At 32.3% G+C, this 27,305-nt stretch overlaps 1 protein-coding gene across 3 annotated transcripts; it reads left to right on the top strand.

Moving 5' to 3' along the window:
• Positions 1-3,936: 3,936 nt before the first annotated feature.
• LOC143073614 (uncharacterized) lies at positions 3,937-26,824 on the top strand. Of its 3 annotated transcripts, none has more exons than XM_076249285.1 (11): positions 3,937-4,089; positions 16,960-17,076; positions 18,147-18,254; positions 19,151-19,253; positions 19,889-19,991; positions 20,561-20,634; positions 21,259-21,425; positions 23,333-24,020; positions 24,311-24,374; positions 25,638-25,691; positions 26,294-26,824. In XM_076249285.1, the coding sequence occupies exons 2-11, from the start codon at positions 17,016-17,018 to the stop codon at positions 26,489-26,491; spliced, it is 1,620 nt and encodes a 539-aa protein (XP_076105400.1). In that variant the 5' UTR covers positions 3,937-4,089; positions 16,960-17,015; the 3' UTR covers positions 26,492-26,824. The 3 variants fall into 3 exon arrangements, with proteins under 3 accessions (XP_076105400.1, XP_076105398.1, XP_076105397.1); XM_076249283.1 differs by lacking the exon at positions 3,937-4,089 and adding an exon at positions 4,103-4,257; XM_076249282.1 differs by lacking the exon at positions 3,937-4,089 and adding an exon at positions 4,111-4,268.
• Positions 26,825-27,305: the final 481 nt, after the last annotated feature.

The following is a 27,305-nucleotide window of genomic DNA, read 5'->3' as shown; positions in this document are numbered from 1 at the left end:
TTTTCACATGGGGAATGTTGGCATAAAGAGTTAAAAAAATCAAAAGTATGTTAGAATTAATTTCAGAAATAGACCGAGATTTAAAATAGTCCAGAAGTTCTTTAGAATTTTTAAGAATCGACAAATTGTAAATACCACTACACGATTTAAATAGTTTTATCGTTTGTAGTTCAAAAAGTTAAAAAAAAGTTCAAAGTATTTTCTAATTAACAATAGAACTGTAACATAATGACATATAATAGAACAGTAAAATAATGACGGGATCTTTTAAAGTACAGAGTCACGTTATAAGAACCAAAGAAACACAAAATGAAATATCTTAAAAAAAATAAAGATTTTTCTTTGTGATATGTTACATTTTAGTTATCAGATATTTATACATTATGAGATATCTTATATAAATTATGAGATATCTGATATAAATTATGCGATATCTTATACAAATGACGATATGTCTCGTATAATTTCCTTATAAGATATCTTTAAAACGTCTTTTTTTATATTAATAACGGGAACAACAATGGAAAGATGTTACACCAATGTTTTATATTAATACACTGTATGAGATATTTCTATATTTAAACTTTTTGTTGTGTAATGTCTTTCAAGAGAAGTAATAATAAACAAATTTCTTTATGATTGAATACCACGCAACTATAGATTCTATTACAATAATGCCTCTTACATTTTCACCTTCCGTGATTAATATTGCTTATTCTAGTGGACTCAAGAAGAAGTATTTTCCCTTTGAAGCTGGATATGCAGGAAATTGAAAATAGTATATAAGGACTATAATTAAATATAAAGATTTTAATTATTTCCTTACTTTTATTATGAATATCTACTTTTATGGTGTTCTATCATTATTTTGTCCTTGTTTATATATAAGTTTTACTTTAAAAATACGCAGATGTGGTACGATTGCCAATTAGACAACTATCCACTATAATTCATAAGATATCTCATATATTTGATATAATTTTCTTCGTTAGATATCTTAATATAAATTATATGATATATCATAAAAACTATATGGCATCTAATAAACTATATGCCATCTAAAAAACTATAAAGATATTATTTAAAGTATGGGATGTCTTATACAGTGTACTATGTGAATGATATTTTATTAATCAGTTTTCTATTTTCTTCATTAAGATTTGAACCGATAAAATGGAGTGCAGATGACTTTACAACATTATTTACAGTTAATTCATGAAGTTTGGAGATATTTATGTTCTTCAAATTTATACTTTCTTGGTATTGAACAATGTGATGGTTTCCTTAGGATGAATGACCACAAGCATCATAGTTATCAAAGGTACCAGGATTATAATTTAGTACGCCAGACGCGCGTTTCGTCTACATAAGACTCATCAGTGACGCTCATATCAAAATATTTATAAAGCCTAACAAGTACAAAGTTGAAGAGCATTGAGGATTATGAGCATCATGTCAGAATATCTGAATGAGTTGATTTAAGTACAATATGATTATCTCACATCACATTTCTTATGTGAAGATAATTATGACCACACATACTGGTGTTTCCTATATTACCTCTCAGGAAAGGGAAGCCAACAACTAACGATGCAAAATATATATATATATATATATATATATATATATTTGTTGATAATATTGTTGATATGCTTTTTATAAAATATCCAAAAGTTTAGTTATATTTAATGAATAAAATATATTTCATATTAAAACAAAACCTGAAAAAAGAGTCTTATGCTGCATTTATAATGAAAACAAACTTGGCGCGTAAACAGAATTTATCATGGTAAAGCATAAATATCAATATTCAGTTTATACTGTTTTATACTGTCATGTAATGTTGTAATTTTGGTATTATATTTAACATTGCCATTAAAGCGCGAGGTTTGGCTAGCCACAAAACAAGGTTCAATCCACCATTTTTTTTAATGTCCTGTACCAAGTCAGGAAAATGGCAATTGTTATATTATAGTTCGTTTCTGTGTGTGTTACATTGTTGTTTGTTTTTTTGTTGCACTTAAGTGTTTCTCTTGTTTCGTTTTTTTCCTCTTAAAGTTGATAGTCGGTTTCAGTTTGTAAACCGAACTTGCTTTCTCTCAATCGATTTATGACTTTCGAACAGCAGTAAACTACTGTTGTCTTTATTTAGCATGAAAGTAAGAAACTTTTGCGTAATTGCTAAATTTTGATGAACAGATATTTATTCATAATTTTAAGTATTTGTTGGGTTCTCTGACTTTAGTTTAGAACAAAAAAGAAAACAAATGTCGTAAATACCTTCTACTAAATAAACAGAAATTTGCATTGTGTACACGTATTTTTTTTAATTCTTTTTGTTATACTAGTATAACAAAATGCTCGTACCAAGTCAGGAATAAAACAGTTGTTATCTATTCGTTTGATGTGTTTCAGCTTTTGATTTTGCCATTTGATTTATGAATGAATGAATGAATCTTTATTGCAAAGCATAGATATGCTATGGCAAAATTAACAACATATATTACATGTGATTAGTCACTTTCTGTTTTGAAATTTCCTTGGAGTTCAGTATTTTTGAGATTTTATTTGTTACAGGGTTGATAAATATAATTACAGAGAAATATCGCGATTTGAAATCATCCAGAAGTTCTTTATCGATTAAAGAATCCATTAATGGTTAATTTCTCTACACGAGTAAATAGACTCATCATAGATGCCATGATTAAATTTTATATTTACGCCCGACGTGCGTTTCGTCTACAAAAGACTCATCAGTGACGCTCGAATCCAAAAAAGTTTAAAAGGTCAAATAAAGTACGAAGTTGAAGAGCATTGAGGACCAAAATTCCAAAATGTTTTCCAAATACAGCTAAGATAATGTATTTCTGAGGGAGAATAGTCTATAGTATTCCAAAAATTCAAATGTTTTTTAAACAGTTAATTTATAAATACGACCATATCAATGATAATTCATGTCAGCACAGAAGTGCTGACTACTGGGCTGGTGATACGCTCGGGGATTTAATACTCCACCAGCAGTGATATCGACCCAGTGGTTGTAAATAAACTCATCATAGATACCAGGATTAAATTTCATATTTATGCCAGACTCGCGTTTCGTCTACAAAAGACTCATCAGTAAAAAGGTTCACAGTAAAGACCTTCTTTCACTGCGAACAGAGTTTTTGTCATTAAATATGTTAAATGGACATTGCCTTTGAAGGAGAAATGCAGGTGGAATGTCATTTAGCACAACCAGTGTAAATCTATTTCTTAAAGACATTCTACATGTCCAAAATTAGGTCTAGACTTAGCAAAACATCTAAAAATGTTGGCTATGAGTAGATGATCTCCTATGTATTTAAGTCTCCTTTGTGGCTTGTTTTAGAGAGTTCAACTAAAAAATCGTCAAAAATTTAGACTCGAATTATCTGTATCTTCGGAATCTAAGCACGTAGACTATTTAACTAGTGGAGGGTGATTATATCAGAACTAAAATGATGCCTCTTAATAATTGATTGTTTTTGTTTTAGTGCCTGCTTTTAAAATTTAACAAAAAATCTGTGAGGTAATCTGATTAACATTTAAGTCTCGGACAACATAGTGTTTATTATGATCGGCACTTTCTATTATACTGTCTGATAGAATACCAATTGCTGTATACAAACAAACGCATTGTTTGCCAGATCGACAAACTGAGTTATGATATTTCAAACTTTTTAAAACATCTTTTACATATTTATGAAGTGCCCATGATACGAAATTCTTTTGTTTATAGTATAAGGTCACTACCTGCCCCGTTCGCGTAGCATTCATGTGTAAGCATGCAGGTTTTAGTGTTTGACAGTGTCTAGATATAAAAAAGATACTGAAACTTTCCGAATACTGTTAACATATGACAAACCCTTTCCTATTTTGTTAAATAGGTCATTCATGTGTTCAGTCTCATACTTAATTGGATTTCCCATATAACGTTAACTTTGTTTTTAAAAGTTTACAAAGGACTTCAGTACAAAAATTGTGCAGTGAGTTTAATGTGTAAGAAAATACTTTACAAATCGAGTATGTAGCGGAAAGATCTAGAGGTGAATACTAAACGATACACAGGTAGGCTATAACATATTCGGTATACAATTGTGTATTTATTTTTGGATTAAGAAATTGTGACCCATCAAGTGTTTATACTTGGGTTTATCTTCCGCATTACTAAGTTGGTGATTTTCACAAGGATATTTTCGAATGTTTTAAATGGATTTCTAAAAAAGACAATCATGAGTGAGTAAACGGTATACATATTATTTAAATGATTTTGTAAATCATGAATGAAAGTGAAACTGCGTTGTTAAATTATGTCTAGGCTTATTTATTCTTTGCATTGTATATGTATATGACCAGATGGGCGTCGAGTTGGTTACCTATTCCCTATTCCCTATTCGTTACCTATTCCCTATTCCCTATTCGTTGCCTATTCGTTACCTATTCCCTATTCCCTATTCGTTACCTATTCGTTACCTATTCCCTATTCCCTATTCGTTACCTATTCGTTACCTATTCCCTATTCCCTATTCGTTGCCTATTCGTTACATATTCCCTATTCCCTATTCGTTACCATTTCGTTACCTATTCCCTATTCCCTATTCGTTTCCTATTCGTTACTTATTTGATTTTTAATATCCTTCCCCCTTTTTAATTATGGCATGGAATAGTTTAATATGGCTGCCGTTACCATGGAAACGGCACAATTGTGAAAAAAATGAGCTTTTGGTTTTTGGTGAACTGTTTGGATATGCTTCAACTCAGAATCATCATATTTTAAAACAATGTAGGTGCCCACTATATACAGGTGTTGGATGATTTTGGCGATCATTGGAACTACTATGTTGCCATGGAAACTACACCAAAATTTTCAAAATTCTAAAAATGCTCAAAACTTCATGAAACTTCACAGTAATGATGAGCAACATTGGAGTTGGAATTTCCAAAATAGGTCTTGTTACCATGGAAACAATGCAAAAAGGTCAAAAATTTCAAAAATAAGAATTTTCCGCAAACTGGATGAAACTTTACAGGAATGGTAACTGGCATAGGCAGAGTTGGATTTTGAAGTTAGAATTTTCAAAATGGCCGCCGTAACCATGGAAACAGCAAAAATATCAAAAATTCAAAATGTTCAAACTTAATGAAACTTTGCAAAAATGTTACTAGACATCTGTAGATGCTCTCTTTGACTTTGGAATTGTCAAAATGGCTGCCGCTCACCTGGTAATAGGGGGAAGGGGTGCCTTCCGTTATTGCTAGCAGTTACAAATCTAGTTGTTAATAGTCTTACATATGGTAATAGTTCTGAATTGGTTGAGGTAAAATGATCTTTTTATGACCTATTAATATGTGTTTGTGCTCAACCGATCCTTTTACTTCATGTTCGATACGCATTTGTTCCTTACTTGTTTTTTATACGTTCTACCTTTTAACTGCTTTATGTCCGTATGTTTGAAGATGGATCTTGGTTCGACGGGATGAAATCACCGTGTTAGCGCTTGCGTAAAAACGAAGATGTGGTATGATTGCCAATGAGACAACACTCCACATTAGACCAAAATGACACAGAAATTATCAACTATAGTTCACTGTACGGCCTTCAACAATGAGCATAGCCCAAACCGTGTGGTCACCTATAAAAGGCCCAGACATGACAACCTCATACAATTCAAACAACAAAACTGACGGCCGTATTTCATATACAAAAAAATAAACGGAAATATGTAACACAAAAACAAACGATAACTACTTAATTTCAGGCTCTTGTCTAGGGACAGGCACATACTTACATAATGTGGTAGAGTTAAACATGTAAGCAGGGTGTACATCGTTTCGGAGCATGCTATTACCTTGTTTAATTCTTTCCATCACTCGCTTACTAATTCGCTTTTAAAAAGTTTGTTGTACGTTGCACCTTTTAGAAAAGGATTTCCAATTGTGTTCATATCTCTGGTGGTTATAATGTGTTCTTATAGATGAAATACCCCTATAAGCGCATATGTACTCGTTCCAGCGATCGGTTAATACCCTGTTACCTATTCGTTACCTATTCGTTACCTATTCGTTACCTATTCACTTATAGTACGTTTGTTGTACGTTGCACCTTTTAGAAAAGGATTTTCAATTAAATTCATATCTCTGGTGGTAACAATGTGTTCTTAGAGATGAAATGACCCCATTAGAGCGCATGTACCCGTTCCAGCGCTCGGTAAATAACCTGTTACCTATTCGTTACTTATTCGCTTTTAATGCGCGGGGTATACGGTGCACCTTGAAATAAATCGTTTTTTAATTGTGTTCAGGTCTCTGGTGGTGAGAATGTGTTCTTAGAGATGAAATTACCCTATTAGCGCGCATGTACCCGTTCCAGCGCTCGGTTAATACCCTGTTACCTATTCGTTACCTATTCGTTACCTATTCGCTTATAATACATTTTTTTATACGTTGCACCTGTTAGAAAAGGATTTTCAATTATGTCCAGGTCTCAGACGGTAACAATGTGTTCTTAGAGATGAAATGACCCCATTAGAGCGCATGTACCCGTTCCAGCGCTCGGTAAATAACCTGTTACCTATTCGTTATCTATTCGCTTTTAATGCGCGGGGTATACGCTGCAACTTGAAATAAATCGTGTTTCAATTGTTTTCATGTCTGGTGGTAAGAATGTGTTCTTAGAGATGAAATGACCCCATTAGAGCGCATGTACCCGTTCCAGCGCTCGGTAAATAACCTGTTACCTATTCGTTACTTATTCGCTTTTAATGCGCGGGGTATACGGTGCACCTTGAAATAAATCGTTTTTTAATTGTGTTCAGGTCTCTGGTGGTAAGAATGTGTTCTTAGAGATGAAATTACCCTATTAGCGCGCATGTACCCGTTCCAGCGCTCGGTTAATACCCTGTTACCTATTCGTTACCTATTCGTTACCTATTCGCTTATAATACATTTTTTTATACGTTTCACCTGTTAGAAAAGGATTTTCAATCATGTCCATGTCTCAGGTGGTAACAATGTGTTCTTAGAGATGAAATTACCCTATTAGCGCTCATGTACCCGTTCCAGTGCTCGGTAAATAATCTTGTTACCTATTCGTTACCTATTCGCTTTTAATGCGCGGGGTATACGCTGCAACTTGAAATAAATCGTGTTTTAATTGTGTTCATGTCTGGTGGTAACAATGTGTTCTTAGAGATGAATGACCCCATTAGAGCGCATATACCCGTTCCAGCGCTCGGTAAATAACCTGTTACCTATTCGTTACTTATTCGCTTTTAATGCGCGGGGTATACGGTGCACCTTGAAATAAATTGTTTTTTAATTGTGTTCAGGTCTCTGGTGGTGTGAATACTCTCAGATCTGTATTTAGGGTCTATATTGTACTTATCACGCTTTTTATGCCTTGTATTGGTCTAATGAGTTCCACCCTTTTCAGCTGATTTGTATAGTTTGTTCTTATTTTGTGCTGTAACACTACTGTCTCAGGTTAGGGGAGGGTTTGGCACCAGCAAACATGTATAACCTTGCCACCTTATGTATGCTCCTGTCTCTAATCAGGAGCCTGTATAACCCTGCCCCCTTATGTATGCTCCTGTCTCAAATCAGGAGCCTGTATAACCCTGCCACCTTATGTATGCTCCTGTCTCCAATCAGGAGCCTGTATAACCCTGCCACCTTATGTATGCTCCTGTCTCCAATCAGGAGCCTGTATAACCCTGCCACCTTATGTATGCTCCTGTCTCAAATCAGGAGCCTGTATTTCGGTAGATGTCATTTGCTGCTGTATAACATGTTTGCTTTGTCGTTTATTGTTTTGTACAAACATGTAACAAAATTTGGATTCGAACAATACAGATTATATAGACAAATGTGCACTTCATTAATCGACTATATATGTTGTTCTATAATCACATTTGACATTTGTACATGTATTACATTAATTACGCTGATACATGTATCCTGAAATTAATTAATAACCTTGTATAGCTAAGGAAAATTTAACAGTGTAAAAAGACTTAGAAAAAAAAAAGATTGAATTTCACCCCTACGTTGGTAGGAATTCATTCACCACCAGGAATCATACTCCTCAAGAATAAAAATATGACCATACGATCACGTGCTCGTGTGACAATTTGTGAACTTTCGAATAATTGAACATCTAAACCTCACACGTGTATGTATACTACTGTTACCTTTATGTATGACAGTCGCATAAAATGCCATTATGTTGACAACATTTGTGTAAACAAAACCAGACATAATAGGTAAAAATGTCAAAATATAGGGGTACAGCATTCAATATTATGTTATAATAATAATCACTTTTAAACACATAAATATGTTAAAAAGTAAAAGTAATATTCAAAAAGACAAATACAAGAATACTATAACACTTTACTATATAGGTGATAACTTCTATGCCATTTGGTGGAGAGTTGTCTCATTGGCAATCATACCACATCTTCTAATTTGTATATACTAAGTATTGAAAAGAAATTAGTCATAAATGCGATGAGTAGTGTACAGTTCGAGATACCCCGGCATGGCAGTCAGATTTCAATATGCTAAAATGCTTATTTTTAGGCAGATCTCACTTTCACTATACTAAACCGAAAGCAGCTCAACACATAAAGGCAACAGTAGTATACCGCTGTTCAAAATTCATAAATCGATAGAGAAAAAAACAAATCCGAGTTACAATCTAAAACTGAGGGAAACGTATCAAATATAAGAGAACTACGACACAACAGAGACACAACATCGAAATGTAACACACACAGAAACGAACTATAATGTAACAACAGCCATTTTCCTGACTTGGTAAAGGGCATTTTATGAAAAAATGGTGGGTTGAACCTGGTTTTGTGGCATGCCAAACCTCCCGCTTTAATTGCAGTGTTAATTACAATTGATGTTAACCAGCAGTGATCACATACATACAAATCACTATATCAATTACTAAACGCTTGTACCCATTTCACTATATCTTACACTAAATATATGCATTCACTTGACAATATTGTCAGTATACCCATTCCGCAATAGCGGGTCTAACCTTAACTATATCGACAAGTTATTACACCTCTCTTTACAAGTCAATAAGCGTTGCATACACTTTGCAATACCGAGCTGCAATCACTTGAATTCCCTTCACTGTACCAAGCACTTGCGTCTTCTTAAATAAATCAAACAGGATTCATGTGTAAGTACTTCAGCTCATAAATGAAATCACGAAAAAGAATTACATTATTTGATTTAAACAATGCCGGCTTGAACATGAAGAATAATTGTAACAAATGTTTAGATAGCGGTAATTGTCGTCAGTTGGGCTTTAATTTGTATGCTGTGTTGGGTTGGGTTTTTTTTTTGTGTTTTGGTGTAAGTTTAATATTTATTTAGTTAAATCTATTGAACCTGATTTTCACAAGATATTCATTTTATCAATTGTTTTCTCCACAATCAATTTCCGAATCTAATAGTTATATTTACTCTGATTGTTATTTTGATCAAATATTCTTAGATTAGGTTTAAGGAAGTTAGATGAAGTTATATGAAAAGTGTTTGCTGTTTTGTATTGTAACTTGTGAATATAAAGTCGACATGCCATATGTGGCTTCTTCCACTTATCTCAAGGGCCATTGTCATCATTATACTTGTAAAACAAGCTTGTTTATGTAAAATTAATGTATCAGCTAAAAATCAGTGTAAATATTACTTATATCAATGAATCAGTTTTTGTTATTCATAAAAATCCTGTTTTGCGTGAAGTTTCCAATGTCATATGCATTTGAATTTACAATGATTTCGGGGCAAATCGTGCTATGATTGTATGATTCGTTAAAGAGGGACCAAAGTCAAGTATATTTTAATATGATTTGTGTCAATTGCATTTCCGTGTTTATTTAAAGTTTGTTTCTATAGACCATGTAGACTTAGATCATCTAAAAGTGTGGACACGCTGACATTAGATAATCATCACGATAAAATAAAAATAAAAGTTTATCATATTGTTATGTGTCATTGAGATCGGTTAGAGCTGATTTCAAGTGTACATTTTTTGTATTGAAGGGTATAAAATTGTGTAAACTTGAATGAAGATGCGGTATTTTTTTTTTTCATTCCTCTAGTTTCCTATATGAACGAACTGTGCGCCTCTCCTTGTCGACCTTTTCTTATTTTCATATAAGTTGGAGTTCCTTCAGACACTTGTCAAAAAGAATAAGATGAGATAATTAAATTTCGCATTCAAATATATATTGATGATGTTCTTTTCATTACCAATCCAATCTTTTCTGATTTGGTTTCATTAATATATCCTCCAGAACTTGAAATTGAAAAAACAACCGATATGTATGCAAGCCGTTTTGCTATTTATTCTTACTTCAAGATATCTCATAAACTTTATTAGATATCTTATATAGTTTAAAAGATATCTTATATAGTTTATAAGATATCTTATATAGTTTATAAGATATCTCATATAGTTTATAAGATATCTTGTATAGTTTATAAGATATCTCATTTAATGTTTCAAATATCTTATATAATTGTCTTTCTAAGATATCTCATAAACTATATAAGATATCTTTTAAACTATATTAATAAGATATCTTATAGACTATACAAGATATCTCATATAATATATAAGATTTCTCATAAAAATGAAATTATATAAGATATCTTATATTTTATAGGAGATATCTTATATATTATAGAATATATAAGGAGATATCTTATATATTATAGGAGATATCTTATTTAGTTTTTAAGATATCTCTTAAAGTTTATAAGATATCTCCTAAAGTTTATAAGATATCTTATATAGTTTATCAGATATCTTTTATAATTGTCTTTATAAGATATCTCATAAACTATATAAGATATTTTATAAACTATATGAGATAGTTTATAAACTATATAAGATATTTTATAAACTATATAAGATATCTTATTAATTATATATAAGATATCTTAGATAACAATTGTTTATAAGATATCTCATATACTTTATAAAATATCTTATTAATTATATAAGATATCATATAAACTTTATGAGATATCTTATATAGAATTAAAAATATCTTATATAACATTAAAGATATCTCATATAACATTAAAGATATCTTATATAATATATGTGATATCTTATAAAAATTATATTATATAAGATATCTTATATAATATATGAGATATCTTATATAGCATTGAATATATCTTATATAACATTAAAGATATCTCATATAACATTAAAGATATCTTATAATATATGAGATATCTTATAAAAATTATATTTTTTATAAGATATCTTATAAGAATGATTGTATATAAGATATCTTATATATTATAGGAGATATCTTGAAATTCGAATAAATAGTAAAACGGCTTGCCATAGATATGGCATTATCTGCCTCATTTGTTTACTATACTTCGAATTTGACATAAATGATCATCTTAGTACTAGAATCAGTAAAGCGAGGCGATTTCAGTTTTCGAATTATAAATTTTCCCCATTTAGAAGCAATTTCACAACTCATTCAGTATTGAACAGCTTGCAGCTGCTACTCGGACTTTATTAAACGTCACCAGTGTCTTAGAAGAAAGTTGTGTATCCAATGTTTTGTGAAAGAACGTCTCATCCCTTTTCTTAAAAAGTTCATTTCAAGATACCAAGACCTTGTAGATAAATAGTCCGTACTAAAAGGTAAAGTCACAAAAATACTGAACTCCGAGGAAAATTCAAAAAGGAAAGACACTTATTAAATAACAAAATCGAAAGCTCAAACACATTTAAAGAATGGATAACAACTGTGCTATTCCTGACTTTGTACAGGCATTTTTTATGTGTAAAAATGGTGGATTAAACCTGGTTTTAAAGCTAAATAAACCTGTCACTTGTATGACAGTCGCATCAAATTATATTGACAACGATATGTGAACAAAACAAAGAGACATAATAGGTAAAAATGTCAAAAATAGGGATACAGCAGTCAAAATTGTTTTGTTATCTAAATCACTAAATCACTACAAAAGAAAAGCAAATTTAAAAGTTACGTATTCAAAACTGTAATTAGATCATTGAATATTGTTTTTATTGTTATAAATATTGATTTTGTTATCAGTAAATTAAAAGCAAACTAAATATTACTAGTATGTTATATACATATACACATTCATGGATCTACAATTTGTCGATACCTGTATCTTGGCATTGCGCAAGGTCATGTTTTTCTCTGACTGTTTATGTCTTTACACTAAATCCAATAGATGTTGGGTGTGTATGGATTGATAATTTAGTCTTAGATGCATGAATTTTTTATTAGTTGTTAGTGGCTTTGAACTAGCTGTCAGTTAACTGCAAGTACTCTCTGATCTGTACCTAGTGTCTTTTTGTTGTTGGGGTGTACAAGTACCCGGCAACCTCCACTTGTATTTTTGTCCATCTGATGAGTTAAGCCTTTTTCAACTGATTTTTATAGTTCGTTCTCATGTCGTACTGTTATACCACTGTCCCAGGTTAAGAGGGGGGTTGGGATCCCGCTCAGGCCCGTAGCCAGGAATTTCTTGGTCATTTTTTGTACTTAAATAAGGCCGCTAGTTTTCTCGTTTGAATTGTTTTACATTATCATTTTGGGGTCTTTTATAGCTGACTATGTGGTATGAGCTTTGTTCATTGATGAAGGCCGTACGGTTACCTATAGTTGTTAATTTCTGTGTCATTTTGGTCTCTTGTGGAGAGTTGTCTCATTAGCAATCATACCACATCTTCTTTTTTATATGTAACAAAGAAGAACAAAATAGCACAAAGACCAAGAATATCAGCAAACATTAAAGACAAGAATACTCAAACCAACATCACAAATAATACATGATGGTCCTGAAGTGTAGATTCTAGGTACAAATAATACATGATGGTCCTGAAGTGTAGATTCTAGGTACAAATAATACATGATGGTCCTGAAGTGTAGATTCTAGGTACAAATAATACATGATGGTCTTGAAGTATAGATTCTAGGTACAAATAATACATGATGGTCCTGAAGTGTAGATTCTAGGTACAAATAATACATGATGGTCTTGAAGTATAGATTCTAGGTACAAATAATACATGATGGTCCTGAAGTGTAGATTCTAGGTACAAATAATACATGATGGTCCTGAAGTATAGATTCTAGGTACAAATAATACATGATGGTCCTGAAGTGTAGATTCTAGGTACAAATAATACATGATGGTCCTGAAGTGTAGATTCTAGGTACACATAATACATGATGGTCTTGAAGTGTAGATTCTAGGTACAAATAATACATGATGGTCCTGAAGTGTAGATTCTAGGTACAAATAATACATGATGGTCCTGAAGTGTAGATTCTAGGTACAAATAATACATGATGGTCCAGAAGTGTAGATTCTAGGTACAAATAATACATGATGGTCCTGAAGTGTAGATTCTAGGTACAAATAATACATGATGGTCCTGAAGTGTAGATTCTAGGTACAAATAATACATGATGGTCCTGAAGTGTAGATTCTAGGTTCAAATAATACATGATGGTCCTGAAGTGTAGATTCTAGGTACAAATAATACATGATGGTCCTGAAGTATAGATTCTGGATACTGACGTTGTTATCATCTTAATAACGTGTTTAAACGGTGGTCCTGAAGTATAGATTATAGGTACTGACACTGTTGCCTTTATTCATTCACCCCTTATTTTATTGATTTTGTATTTACATTGTATCATAGATCAAATGTATTCGTTCAGTGTGTGTTCACTAGACGTGTTATTATGTATTTTGATTGCGTTAGCCATTTCAATTGATATTTGAAAGTGTGTCTTTTTTTGTTGTGATATTACACTATTGTTTCAGATAAGTGTTTCTCGTTTCTCGTTTCTTAAACGACCAAGAATATCAGCAAATATTAAAGACAAGATTACTTAAACCAACATCACAAATAATACATGATGGTCTTGAAGTATAGATTCTAGGTACAAATAATACATGATGGTCTTGAAGTATAGATTCTAGGTACAAATAATACATGATGGTCTTGAAGTATAGATTCTAGGTACAAATAATACATGATGGTCTTGAAGTATAGATTCTAGGTACAAATAATACATGATGGTCTTGAAGTATAGATTCTAGGTACAAATAATACATGGTGGTCTTGAAGTATAGATTCTAGGTACAAATAATACATGGTGGTCTTGAAGTATAGATTCTAGGTACAAATAATACATGATGGTCCTGAAGTATAGATTCTAGGTACAAATAATACATGATGGTCCTGAAGTATAGATTCTAGGTACAAATAATACATGATGGTCCTGAAGTATAGATTCTAGGTACAAATAATACATGATGGTCTTGAAGTATAGATTCTAGGTATAAATAATACATGATGGTCTTGAAGTATAGATTCTAGGTACAAATAATACATGATGGTCCTGAAGTATAGATTCTAGGTACAAATAATGCATGATGGTCCTGAAGTATAGATTATAGGTACAAATAATGCATGATGGTCTTGAAGTATAGATTCTAGGTACAAATAATACATGATGGTCTTGAAGTATAGATTCTAGGTACAAATAATACATGATGGTCCTGAAGTATAGATTCTAGGTACAAATAATACATGATGGTCCTGAAGTATAGATTCTAGGTACAAATAATACATGATGGTCCTGAAGTATAGATTCTAGGTACAAATAATACATGATGGTCTTGAAGTATAGATTCTAGGTACAAATAATACATGATGGTCCTGAAGTATAGATTCTAGGTACAAATAATACATGATGGTCCTGAAGTATAGATTCTAGGTACAAATAATACATGATGGTCCTGAAGTATAGATTCTAGGTACAAATAATACATGATGGTCTTGAAGTATAGATTCTAGGTACAAATAATACATGATGGTCTTGAAGTATAGATTCTAGGTACAAATAATACATGATGGTCTTGAAGTATAGATTCTAGGTACAAAAAATACATGATGGTCTTGAAGTATAGATTCTAGGTACAAATAATACATGATGGTCTTGAAGTATAGATTCTAGGTACAAATAATACATGATGGTCCTGAAGTATAGATTCTAGGTACAAATAATACATGATGGTCCTGAAGTATAGATTCTAGGTACAAATAATACATGATGGTCTTGAAGTATAGATTCTAGGTACAAATAATACATGATGGTCTTGAAGTATAGATTCTAGGTACAAATAATACATGATGGTCTTGAAGTATAGATTCTAGGTACAAATAATACATGATGGTCCTGAAGTATAGATTCTAGGTACAAATAATACATGATGGTCTTGAAGTATAGATTCTAGGTACAAATAATACATGATGGTCTTGAAGTATAGATTCTAGGTACAAATAATACATGATGGTCTTGAAGTATAGATTCTAGGTACAAATAATACATGATGGTCTTGAAGTATAGATTCTAGGTACAAATAATACATGATGGTCTTGAAGTATAGATTCTAGGTACAAATAATACATGATGGTCTTGAAGTATAGATTCTAGGTACAAATAATACATGATGGTCTTGAAGTATAGATTCTAGGTACAAATAATACATGATGGTCTTGAAGTATAGATTCTAGGTACTGACATTGTTTATTACGTGTACGTGTTCTTTTTATTTTTCCTTGTACATGTTTTTGTGATATACTTTTGGCGTGGCTTATACAACCCATCATCCTGTCGTTAGTTTTGAGTTTTTGCTTATGTTCTTTTTCTATGTGCCATTTTATTTTTCTTTGTTAATTCTTATTTTTTTATATAACGATTAAGATTATATTACAATGTTGACTGCTGTTCCCCAATTTTGTCATCCAATTGAGAGGTTTAGATGGCTATAATAAAACCAGGTTTAATCCACCTGTTTATACATCAGGAAATGCTTGAATCCAAGTCAGGAATATGACAGATGTTTTCAATTCGTTTGATATAAACTCATTATAGACACCAGGATTAAATTTTATATTTGCGCCAGACGACGCGCGTTTTGTCTACAAAAGATTTATCAGTGACACTCGAAACCCAAAAAGTTAAAAAGGCCAAATAAAGTACGGATGAAGAGCATGTGTTAGAGATTTTTGTTTAGCCATTTTGGAAATAAACTCATCATAGATACCAGGACTAAATTTTGTATATACGCCAGACGCGCGTTTCGTCTACAAAAGACTCATCAGTGACGCTCGAATCCAAAAAAGTTAAAAGGCCCTAATAAAGTACGAAGTTGAAGAGCATTAAGGACCAAAATTCCTAAAAGTTTTGCCAAATTCAGCTAAGGTAATTTATGCCTGAGGTAGAAATTTTAAGCCTTAGTATTTCAAGAATTCAATATTTTGTAAACAGTTAATTTATAAATGTAACCATATCAATGATAATTCATATCAGCACAAAAAGTGCTGACTACTGGGCCGGAAAGGACTTCTCGTTTTGAATTTCTCTTGGAGTTCGGTATTTTTATAATTTTATCGGTTTTTCATTTACTAAACAGTTTGAAGTTTGAAGTCAGTATAGAAATAAACAGATGTAGATTTATCGCCATTAAGACATCTGTTTGACTTTATAACTGTTTTGATCTGAGCGTCACTGATGAATCTTACGAAGATGAAACGCGCGTCTGTGTATAAAATTATAATCCTGGTACCTTTGATAACTATATCCACTAAAGGACAAAACACAAATAAATGTCCACTTACATGTCATTGTTTGGCCTTCAAAAACAGCAAAACACACATTGTATAGCAGGCTATGCAGGGCCAATGCCTATCTCTATAGTACGTATATGGTATCATAATACATTTCACTGTATCCATAATTATTTATTTGTATAAATATTAGGATATGTAATTAGGCAAGTTACTATATTAATATAAATACAAGAATGATTTTTTTTAATATTTAGATAGATTTTCAGAAGAACGTGTAGCAACTTAAACAGGGTATCAAAGATGACCCGACATGTCCAGCTATAAAGATCTGAAGCCTTCACAAGTTAAAGACACCCCTTTTGTTAATATAGGTATGTGAATTAATGACTTGTTAATAAAGAGCAACATATTTTAATATTACGTACTATAATAGATATTTGAAACTGCAGTATTATTTGCTTTAGAGTTTAGTAATAAGTAACTTTGAATCAAGGCGATGTTCCCCTAAACAAAAGTGTATACTGTTTAGCAAACGAGACGCAACACTAAACCCCGAAACATATAAATGAACCAATATTATGTTTTAAAAACACATTAGACTAACTTGGTCCAGGCGTTTATATGTATGTTGGCTTTTGTATTGTTGGTGGGTTTTTTTTACAGTTGTTGTACATGTATTTTCTTCAGTTTCAATTTTGTAACCCAGATTTGCTTTCTCTCAATTATTTTATGACTTTTTAAACACCGATATACTACTGCTGCCTTTACAGAACACAAATACTGACTTAAATTATAGTTTTTCGCTCTATATTACGTGTATTTCGTAAATATAGTTATAGGACTGGTTTTTTTTTATTGTCACATGTACATTACGTTCAATATCGTCTTTTCCAAAAAGTACAATGCATCTAGTTAAGCAGAAAGACTGGGAGACTTTGAGTTAGATTGAAATATCTCAAGCGCGCAATATTTTTTTTTACTTTGCGATTTAGCACGCAGGTAACATCGATTGTTCAAAGCAGTAATGTTTATTTCAAATCGGCATGTCATATATTGACATAATTGGGAGATAGTAAAAAATATTTAAGACGAATGTGTATGTTGACGAATTTTGTTCATTTATCATATATTGCAAATATGCACATATTATTTAACTATTATAAATCATTGCATATTTAAAGGACTATCATTACTTTTGTCTTATCCTACTTAGGCCACTTGATTTTTATTTTAGTGTAGGATAAAAAGGAAGAACATTCTTATGAATTGTTCAATACAATTATATAATGGGCATATCTCGATTGGTCATACGTTGTTTATGTTTTTATATAGATAAAACGCTTCCTTGTGCTTTCAAGTATGCAAAATATTATTGAATTATATTTGCATGTCAGAAATATATGATTTAAATACTAGTCTGTTTTATCTGATCTGTACACAGGAGCTCAAGATCTTATTACTGTAGAGGCTAACTGGAAAGGTTTAGTGAGGAAAGAGGGACAACTGGAACGTGGATTAAAGAAACTTGGACCCCTCGCAAGTCTTCAGTGTAAGGAGAATTATCAACATATATAACTTGCACAAAGCCAAAAAGAGGGAGGGGCGGGGGACTCCCTTTTTTGACAATTTTGTTTTTGTATGGGAACATATGGTTTGACCCTCCTTTTATATGACTTGCATGTGTTGGAAACCCCCTTTTAAGACTGGGGATCCGCGCCTGTCCTGACTGGTTATCCATTGTCCTCTCTTTAAAGTTACAAAATTTCCTTGCAAGCATTGTTAGGGTCATATGAATACTCGACTACATAATGCATTGACCTCACTGTAAAGTTGATATTGTGGTTTGCAGGGTATTAAGAAAAGGGAATGTTGGGTATGCATCAAGACGACCACAACCTGACGAAACAAAATACCCCAATACATCTGTTCTTTTAAACTAGAGCTGCATTTAAATTTAGAAAGAATTGTTCAATTTGTTTCTGCATTTAAATTTGGAAAGAACTGTCCTATTTGAGCACAGTATTTTAAAAAGTAATTGTGAAAACATTTCGACTAGAACTGCAACTTATTATAACCAATTCTGTGGCACAACTGGTTGATTGGAAATAGTTGTTATGTTTGCAGTTAAACGTGTTCAGTGGAAGTCTTCTTTTGATAAATTCACATTTATTATATAAATTATTATTTATATAATAAAAAATATATTGGATGCATGTCAATAAGACAGCAACACAACGACAGTAGATTAATAATCAACATACAATCAACACTAAATTTAACAAAAATCTAAGAGATAGTCCATGAAAGATATACCTTCAACACCAAATTCTCCGGAGGATAAACAGATGAGTGAGAAAAGATTCGAAATCTTCGGAAGCAAGTTACTCGACATGACTGTTAAATTCCACATTCCATTCTCGTAATGACATTAATATATTTTTTCAGGGAGACAATATTTTGTTGTGCTATCTCAAGGTTGTGTTTACGTTTTTCATGATGATCATTCAGCATCTCCAAAAGTTCACTTCTCTCTTATGAATTATCACAAGTAAGTATACGAATTATGTATTGCACATTAATGGTATCTCATTTAACTTTCATAGAACTTTTTTTTTAGTTGGGGTATCTTATTAAGATATAGTGAAAATTATTCGGTATCTTTCAACTTAAGTCATCTTGAATTAGTGGCATATATGATGATTTTCAGTGTCCTGATATATCGTATTGATAATAAGTAAGGAGCACAAATCATAGCCTCTTGATATCTCACAAACAGATTATTTTTTAAATAACAACAACAAGAGGATTCCATGTGCCATGCGTAACCCTAAGCAAATTGAATAGAAAATCCTTACATTTAACAACAGGTAACCCAAGCAATATCTAAGACGATGATTGTCTGCGTCATGAAAACTGTTTCTTCACCTTAAAGTTAAACAAACGAGTTAATTGTTTAAAATAAGACCATAATGCACCAAGTCTCGTTCTGATAATTTGATGAAGCAGTTCATGGCTATGACAAAAATGTTTTGGAAGATGGTGCTTATTTAACTGAGACAAGACTTACTTCACTCAAAATCGAAAAAAAAATCCGTTGTACCGTTGAATACTTAATAAAATAGAGTCGAAAGGAAATTCTTACACAACTTTTAATAAACTCAATTAAACATTTGTGTATTTTAGATTACGAAGGAATTTTAGTATACCCCACTGCTTTGAAATTTTTCCATGTTCGTCAGAGGGCAAAGTCTACAAATTCAGTTGTGCAACAGATACAGAGAGGCTGGTATGTAACACATAAATTAATTCTTAGAATACGAAATGGTGCATTTCATGTCCAAATACTTTATGGCTTTCTTAATTTACTTGAATATTGTTGAATAAGAACATCTTGCAGCTCTTATAACTAACCCGTATATCTTTTAGTTAGATTTTAAGTGCAAAATATCCAAGAATAAGATGTCCAATAGATATATGCGTTCAGTGTGTGTTCACTAGACGTGTTATTATGTATTTTGATTGCGTTAGCCATTTCAATTGATATTTGAAAGTGTGTCTTTTTATGTTGTGATATTACACGATTGTTTCAGATAAGTGTTTCTCGTTTCTCATTTCTTTTAAAATAGACTAGACCGTTGGTTTTCCCGTTCGAAGGGTTTTACATTAGTCATTTTTGGGGGCCTTTATAGCTTGTTGTTCGCTGTGAGCCAATGCTCCGTGTTGAAGACCGTACTTTGATCTATAATGGTTTACTTTTACAAATTGTGACTTGGATGGAGAGAAGTCTCACTGGCACTCATACCACATGTTCTTATATCTATTGTACGATATCTATGTGTATTGTCTGTTTGTTAGGAATGGATGAGAGCTATATATGTATCGATGCTTGTTGTTCATAAAGAATCCTTACCAGACGATGAACACACAAAGTAAGTAGCAAGTATGGTAAGTGCTCAACAGCTGTATAAAGACAGACAAACAAATAGATAAACAGGAAAACTAACCGAGAGAATACGAAAACATAAAAATGAACAATTGCCTATTATGTAATTCCACAATGTTATAAGAATATTGATAAAATACTAAGCAGCAATCTAGATTGGAAAAGGATTATAAATATAAGTGGTATATCAATTTAGTCTTCTCAGGTTTACTGTGAGATTGAAATTCGGCCATAAGATCTAGAGGTCATATGAGTAAACAGTAATTCAGTACTTTGATTATTCCTAAAGGTGTAAACTAGTGTCATCCCTCTTCGAAAATTAAAAGCATAGTTCAAATTCTTAGAATTGCAGCACATGTAAAGATATAGTTATAAAAGTAATTAAAAATGTAATTCTGGCAAACGCACTCGTTGTTTTTTTTACGTAGAGACAGAGTAAAATCTCGATTCTGATCATGAATAATAATAAAATAATCGGGGGTTCATTGAGGTTTTCCATATTATTTTAAAAGATGAATGTGTTTAGGTGTTTAATGAATGAATTAATCATACCTTTATTCAAACTATAATACCATTTCCATTCTCAATATTATTGATATCTTTATAACAGACTTAAAAAATCCGATGAATATAATCTTCTGGAATCAACCGTCGGTGCCTCTCCGTCTGCAGCAAAGCTTTATGAGATAGACGATGACGATGACGAGTCGTCAGATGACAATTATGACAAACCTGATGAATCTCTGTTGAAGAGTAATAAATATGAGCCTGATCCAAGTAAGTAAATGATGCGTCAGATAGAGTTATAAATATGAGCCTGATCCAAGTAAGTAAATGATGCGTCAGATAGAGTTATAAATATGAGCCTGATCCAAGTAAGTAAATAATGCGTCAGATAGAGTAATAAATATGAGCCTGATCCAAGTGAGTAAATGATGCGTCAGATAGAGTTATAAATATGAGCCTGATCCAAGTAAGTAAATGATGCGTCAGATAGAGTAATAAATATGAGCCTGATCCAAGTAAGTAAATGATGCGTCAGATAGAGTAATGAATATGAGCCTGATCCAAGTGAGTAAATGATGCGTCAGATAGAGTAATAAATATGAGCCTGATCCAAGTAAGTAAATGATGCGTCAGATAGAGTAATAAATATGACCCTGATCCAAGTGAGTAAATGATGCGTCAGATAGAGTAATAAATATGAGCCTGATCCAAGTAAGTAAATGATGCGTCAGATAGAGTAATAAATATGAGCCTGATCCAAGTGAGTAAATGATGCGTCAGATAGAGTAATAAATATGAGCCTGATCCAAGTGAGTAAATGATGCGTCAGATAGAGTAGTAAATATGAGCCTATTCCAAGTAAGTAAATGATGCGTCAGATAGAGTAATAAATATGAGCCTGATCCAAGTAAGTAAATGATGCGTCAGATAGAGTAATAAATATGAGCCTATTCCAAGTGAGTAAATGATGCGTCAGATAGAGTAATAAATATGAGCCTGATCCAAGTGAGTAAATGATGCGTCAGATAGAGTAATAAATATGAGCCTGATCCAAGTGAGTAAATGATGCGTCAGATAGAGTAATAAATATGAGCCTGATCCAAGTGAGTAAATGATGCGTCAGATAGAGTAATAAATATGAGCCTGATCCAAGTGAGTAAATGATGCGTCAGATAGAGTAATAAATATGAGCCTGATCCAAGTATAAATATGAGCCTGATCCAAGTGAGTAAATGATGCGTCAGATAGAGTAATAAATATGAGCCTGATCCAAGTGAGTAAATGATGCGTCAGATAGAGTAATAAATATGAGCCTGATCCAAGTGAGTAAATGATGCGTCAGATAGAGTAATAAATATGAGCCTGATCCAAGTGAGTAAATGATGCGTCAGATAAAAAAAACGGTGATATTTTGCCAATGAGACAACTCTAGACAAGAGATTAAATGACACAGAAATTTACAACTATAGGTCACCGTACATCCTTCAACAATGAGTAAAGCCCGTATTGCATAGTCAGCTATAAAAGGCTCCGAAATCACAGATGTAAAACAGTTCAAACGAGAACACTAACGGCCAAATTAATGTACAAAAAATAAACGAAAAACTATTAATCAACACAGCAACAAATGACAACCACTGAGTTACATGTATTGATGAATAAGGCCGCCATTTTATCTTTTTATCTTTTGTTAGAAAAACTTTTAAAACATTTCCACTTTTTTCACGATTTTGCAATTTTATCCATATTCCTTTCCGCAAAACAGTCGAACGTTTAAAGTTGGACATATGTTGCTATTTTTAAATGGGAAAACTAATCTCATTTATAGTTATGTATGCTTTGACGAGTATAAGAAAGGTTTTAAACATAGTTTTGACGAGAACGGCTGGCCACAGTATTTCACCAAGTTTACTTGTTAGGTCATTTATTTATGTGCTACATGTTGTTTAACATTTTAATTAGACTAGTATATTAACGATTTCATGTAAATAACTTCTGAATTTTAAATTGCAATTGATTTTTCAATCCAAAATATACACCATGTTTTATTGTCTATAGAATCTTTTGTATATTTTCTCTTGTGTTCAAAAGATGAAAAATTTTGAAAAGTTTTTCCACATTCCCCTATCAAAAATTGGGGGGAAAATAATAATTTTTCAGTTTTTTTCTCTTGCTAGCTACGAAATGCGTATCAACAACTGGCACCATCCCAAAAGAGCCGAAATCTAAAAGAATACAAAAATCCGTTTCAGAACAACGAGAGACTTATGAAGATGCTGCCTCGCCGCCGAATGAAACCACAAAACAAAGGAGTTTTTCTGAGGGTACCGTGAACTTTAATGCTGGAAATACTAGTGTAGACGCAGTCGATTCTACTTCAGTGCAAACTAAAACAAAACCAAAACCAAAAGTAGCACCCAAACCAGGTAAACCAGGAAAACAAAAAATGTACATTAATTCATTAAATCCGCCTGTATCATCTAAACCAAGGACAATATCACCGACATCGCAATTACGAATGACAGCACCAGCCTCCCGTTCACGAACAAACTCACCAGCCTCAAATTTACGCTCCACATTGCCATCTCCTTCACGGACCGAATCACCAACATCAGAACTCAACTTGCCAGTATCTTCAGATTCAAGCTCTAGGCCGTCATCCAAAGAAAGTGATAAGCAGTCGAGATCCCCAGAGCCAAAATTACCAACACCAAGGAAATCACCCCCGTCTTTAGCAAAGCGTAGCAATTCGGGAGGTACTAATTATCTAAATATGACAGAAGAGTCGGGCTACGTTCAGCCAGATCCCGGACTTGATCCCGCGTCAGAATATTTGTTTGGCGGGAACAGAGATGACAGTGCACGGTAAGATTCTACAGTAACTGAAAACTGAAAATAATATATTCATTAATACATAAATGTTGTTTAAAATTACATTTCAACGAAATAATAGCGTTTTTAAACAGTTTATTTAAAGACTTCTGTAATCTATCTTCAGTTGTAGTGAATTTGGCCAAGAAGAAATAAGTATTTCATATGTATGTGTTGAATAGACCATTCTCGTATAATTCCAAATGCAATGTATCTATCGACAATGATGTCGGCGGAAAAACTACAATCTTTTTAATTGTTTATTTTATCTAAATATATTGTAGGGAATTAGAATTGCTGGCAGAACGAACTTTTTTAGTTAGAGATTCTTCTGAACCAGGGAAAAAGGTAACTACAATACGTGAAACATTCTTTTTGATAGCCTATGCATTCTTCTGATTCCGGGAAAAAGGAACTATAGTTATTGGAACGTTCAAGTTCTTAATCTGTGTGATTTCCTATATGTAAGAGACTAGTGTACAGATGAGTGGATTGAGAAATCATATCAGAATACATACAAATCTTGCAGACCAACCGAGTCAGATTTTTAGTGTGATAGATCCCGGGGGTCTCGTCCACAAAAACATATGTCATAACTTCAGAAACTTTAGTTGAACAGTCTTTGCTTTAACTCCCAAAATATGACCTTTAATTATCAGAAAATAGCGGAAAATACAAAGGAGTAGGTCCGGTAAGTGCCGATTTTTGCCTCAAATTTCAGGTTCATCTGACGAAAGATTTTGGACACTTTTTAAACAGTTTTAACTGATTTACTCATTAAAAACGCTCCGATTCAAGCTTAAACTTGAAAAATCTATCAAATTTGCCAAAAAATGTCACTTTTCAGTTGGTTTTTGTCAAAAATGAAAGTGGCCGTTTTTGTGTTCATCCTCGACCTTTATATGTGTTATATATTATTATCAAATACAACTAACATTTCAATATAAAGAATGAACACAAATGCGGCCACTTTCATCTAGGAGGGAAACCGTCTAAAATTTAACTAAAATGCTAAATTAAGTTGTGAATATTTCAGAAATTTGGTATGACTTAATGATGCTTCTACCCGATACATGTGCATTAATTTGTATTGTCAAAAACAGCCCATATTTATGTAGCAGAAGCATTATACTTTCCAATATATAACTAAAATATAAAAAAAGAAGATGTCGTTTGATTGCCAATGAGACAACTATCCACAAAAGACCAAAATGACACATACATTAACAACTATAGGTCACCGTACGGCCTTCAACAATGAGCAAAGCCCATACCGCATAGTCAGCTATAAAAGGCCCTGATAAGACAATGTAAAACAATTCAAACGAGAAAACTATAACGGCCTTATTTATGTAAAAAAATGAACGAAAAACAAATATGTAACACATAAACAAACGACAACCACTGGATATACAGGCTCCTGACTTGGGAGTTAACATTTGAACAATTTTGTAAAACTGCTATATTGTATTTCGTGGTTGATATCGTAAATTAGTATACTATATATTTATGGTGTTTTAGAAGTATCAATTTCTTATATTACCAAAAGTATGTGCTCGGTGTCTGCTCAATTTGATTTCATTTCAGAATTGATTTATTCTCTCTTTATAGGTTTTAGTCGTGAAAACCAAAGCTGGGCTTAAGTCATACAAAATAGAAAAAAACGTAAGTGTTTAGTCAATTCGGTGTAGCAACAACTATTATTAACAAAACCGCTGCATTTTGAATTCTGTACAAGGCAAAACAATCCCCAATCTGTAAACAATTTGTTATGGACCATGCAGTGTACAAGGACTTCATAATCTGTAAACGATTTGTTATGGACCATGCGCAGTGTACAAGGACTTCGATGATTAAGTATTGGTTTACAAATATTGACGTTCTTTTTATATATATATATATATAAATATGAAATTCAGTCGAGGCTTATATATATATATATATATATAAGTGAATATTTAAACTGCTCAGTTATTGTCAGTGGTTTGTCATTTATTATCCCTTTTCCACCTCAGCTATGCCTTTGTTCGTCTCTGTTGGTGTCATTGGCAATTCGTCTAGCCTTGTAAAAATTTGGTTTTGTAAAAATACATGTGATAATCTCATGTTGTGCTTTTTACTGACATTTACCCAATAATATTACACATATATATAAGAATACTACTTAATAACCCATTCTGTTGTGTTTATTTAATGACGTATTCCCCATAATATCACATATATATATATAAGTGACATCTTGATACGTATTGTTTTATCCATTTCAGGGTGAAAAGTTTATGATTGAAGCCAATGTTACGTTCGGTACACTTCACGAAGTTCTAGAGCATTATAAAAGACACAACCTTCCAAATATAGGTGTGACTTTAAGACTGGGTTACAATGCCAAACAAAGTTCTGCACCGGATGATGACGACTACGAACCCGTTGGACAACCATTGTTTAGTGTTCGATCACAAAAGTGATATACAATGTACTATGCAATGATTAGTGGGATAATCTTGACTGTTTGATAATCCTGCAGTATGTTAACACTGAGACTACTATATGTGTTATAGTAGTCTCAGCGCTTACATACATGTACTTAAATAATTGAAAAGTTTATTGAATTTATCCAGAATCTCGAGTTCTATTCTCATAAACCTTTTTTTTTTTTTTATTGTTACACATTTTTTATTAAATTCACAAGTTGTGTAATGTTGATTGTTCGGTAAATCTGCTGTATTTTTACATTCCGAAATAATTTAAAAGTCTGTTTAATTTATCCAGAATCTCGAATACTATGTATTTTGTGGGTTCATGTTTTATATTTTTATCACTGTCTGTGTGTATGTTTCGTTTAATATGTGATGTAAAGCGCTTTGAGTAATATTGTTTTAGATTTAGCGCTATAGAAAAATTGTAATAATAATAAATAATACTATGCTTATCTTGGATGGAGAGTTGTCTCATTGGCACTCATACCACATATTTCTAAATATTTTATCTACTTTTTTTTCATTTTTTTTAAGTATGCTTAATTTCATTTAGATTCAAAAGTTGGGAAATCTAGATTGTTTAATAGTTCTGTAGTATTTTTTATATACTGACATATGTGAATCGTATGTGAATCGTTCATTGAATTTATCCAGAATCTTCGAGTACTATATATATACTCATCAACGTTTATCTTCTTTTTTTTAAATGTATACTTTTTCTCATTAGATTCACAAGTTGGGAAATCTCGATTGTTTAATAGTTCTGTAGTATTTTTACGTACTGAAATGATTGAATTGCTTA

The sequence above is a fragment of the Mytilus galloprovincialis genome, chromosome 4, assembly GCF_965363235.1.
Source record: "Mytilus galloprovincialis chromosome 4, xbMytGall1.hap1.1, whole genome shotgun sequence".
In the NCBI taxonomy this organism is placed as follows: domain Eukaryota; kingdom Metazoa; phylum Mollusca; class Bivalvia; order Mytilida; family Mytilidae; genus Mytilus; species Mytilus galloprovincialis.
This window is presented reverse-complemented; position numbering and strand designations above follow the sequence as displayed.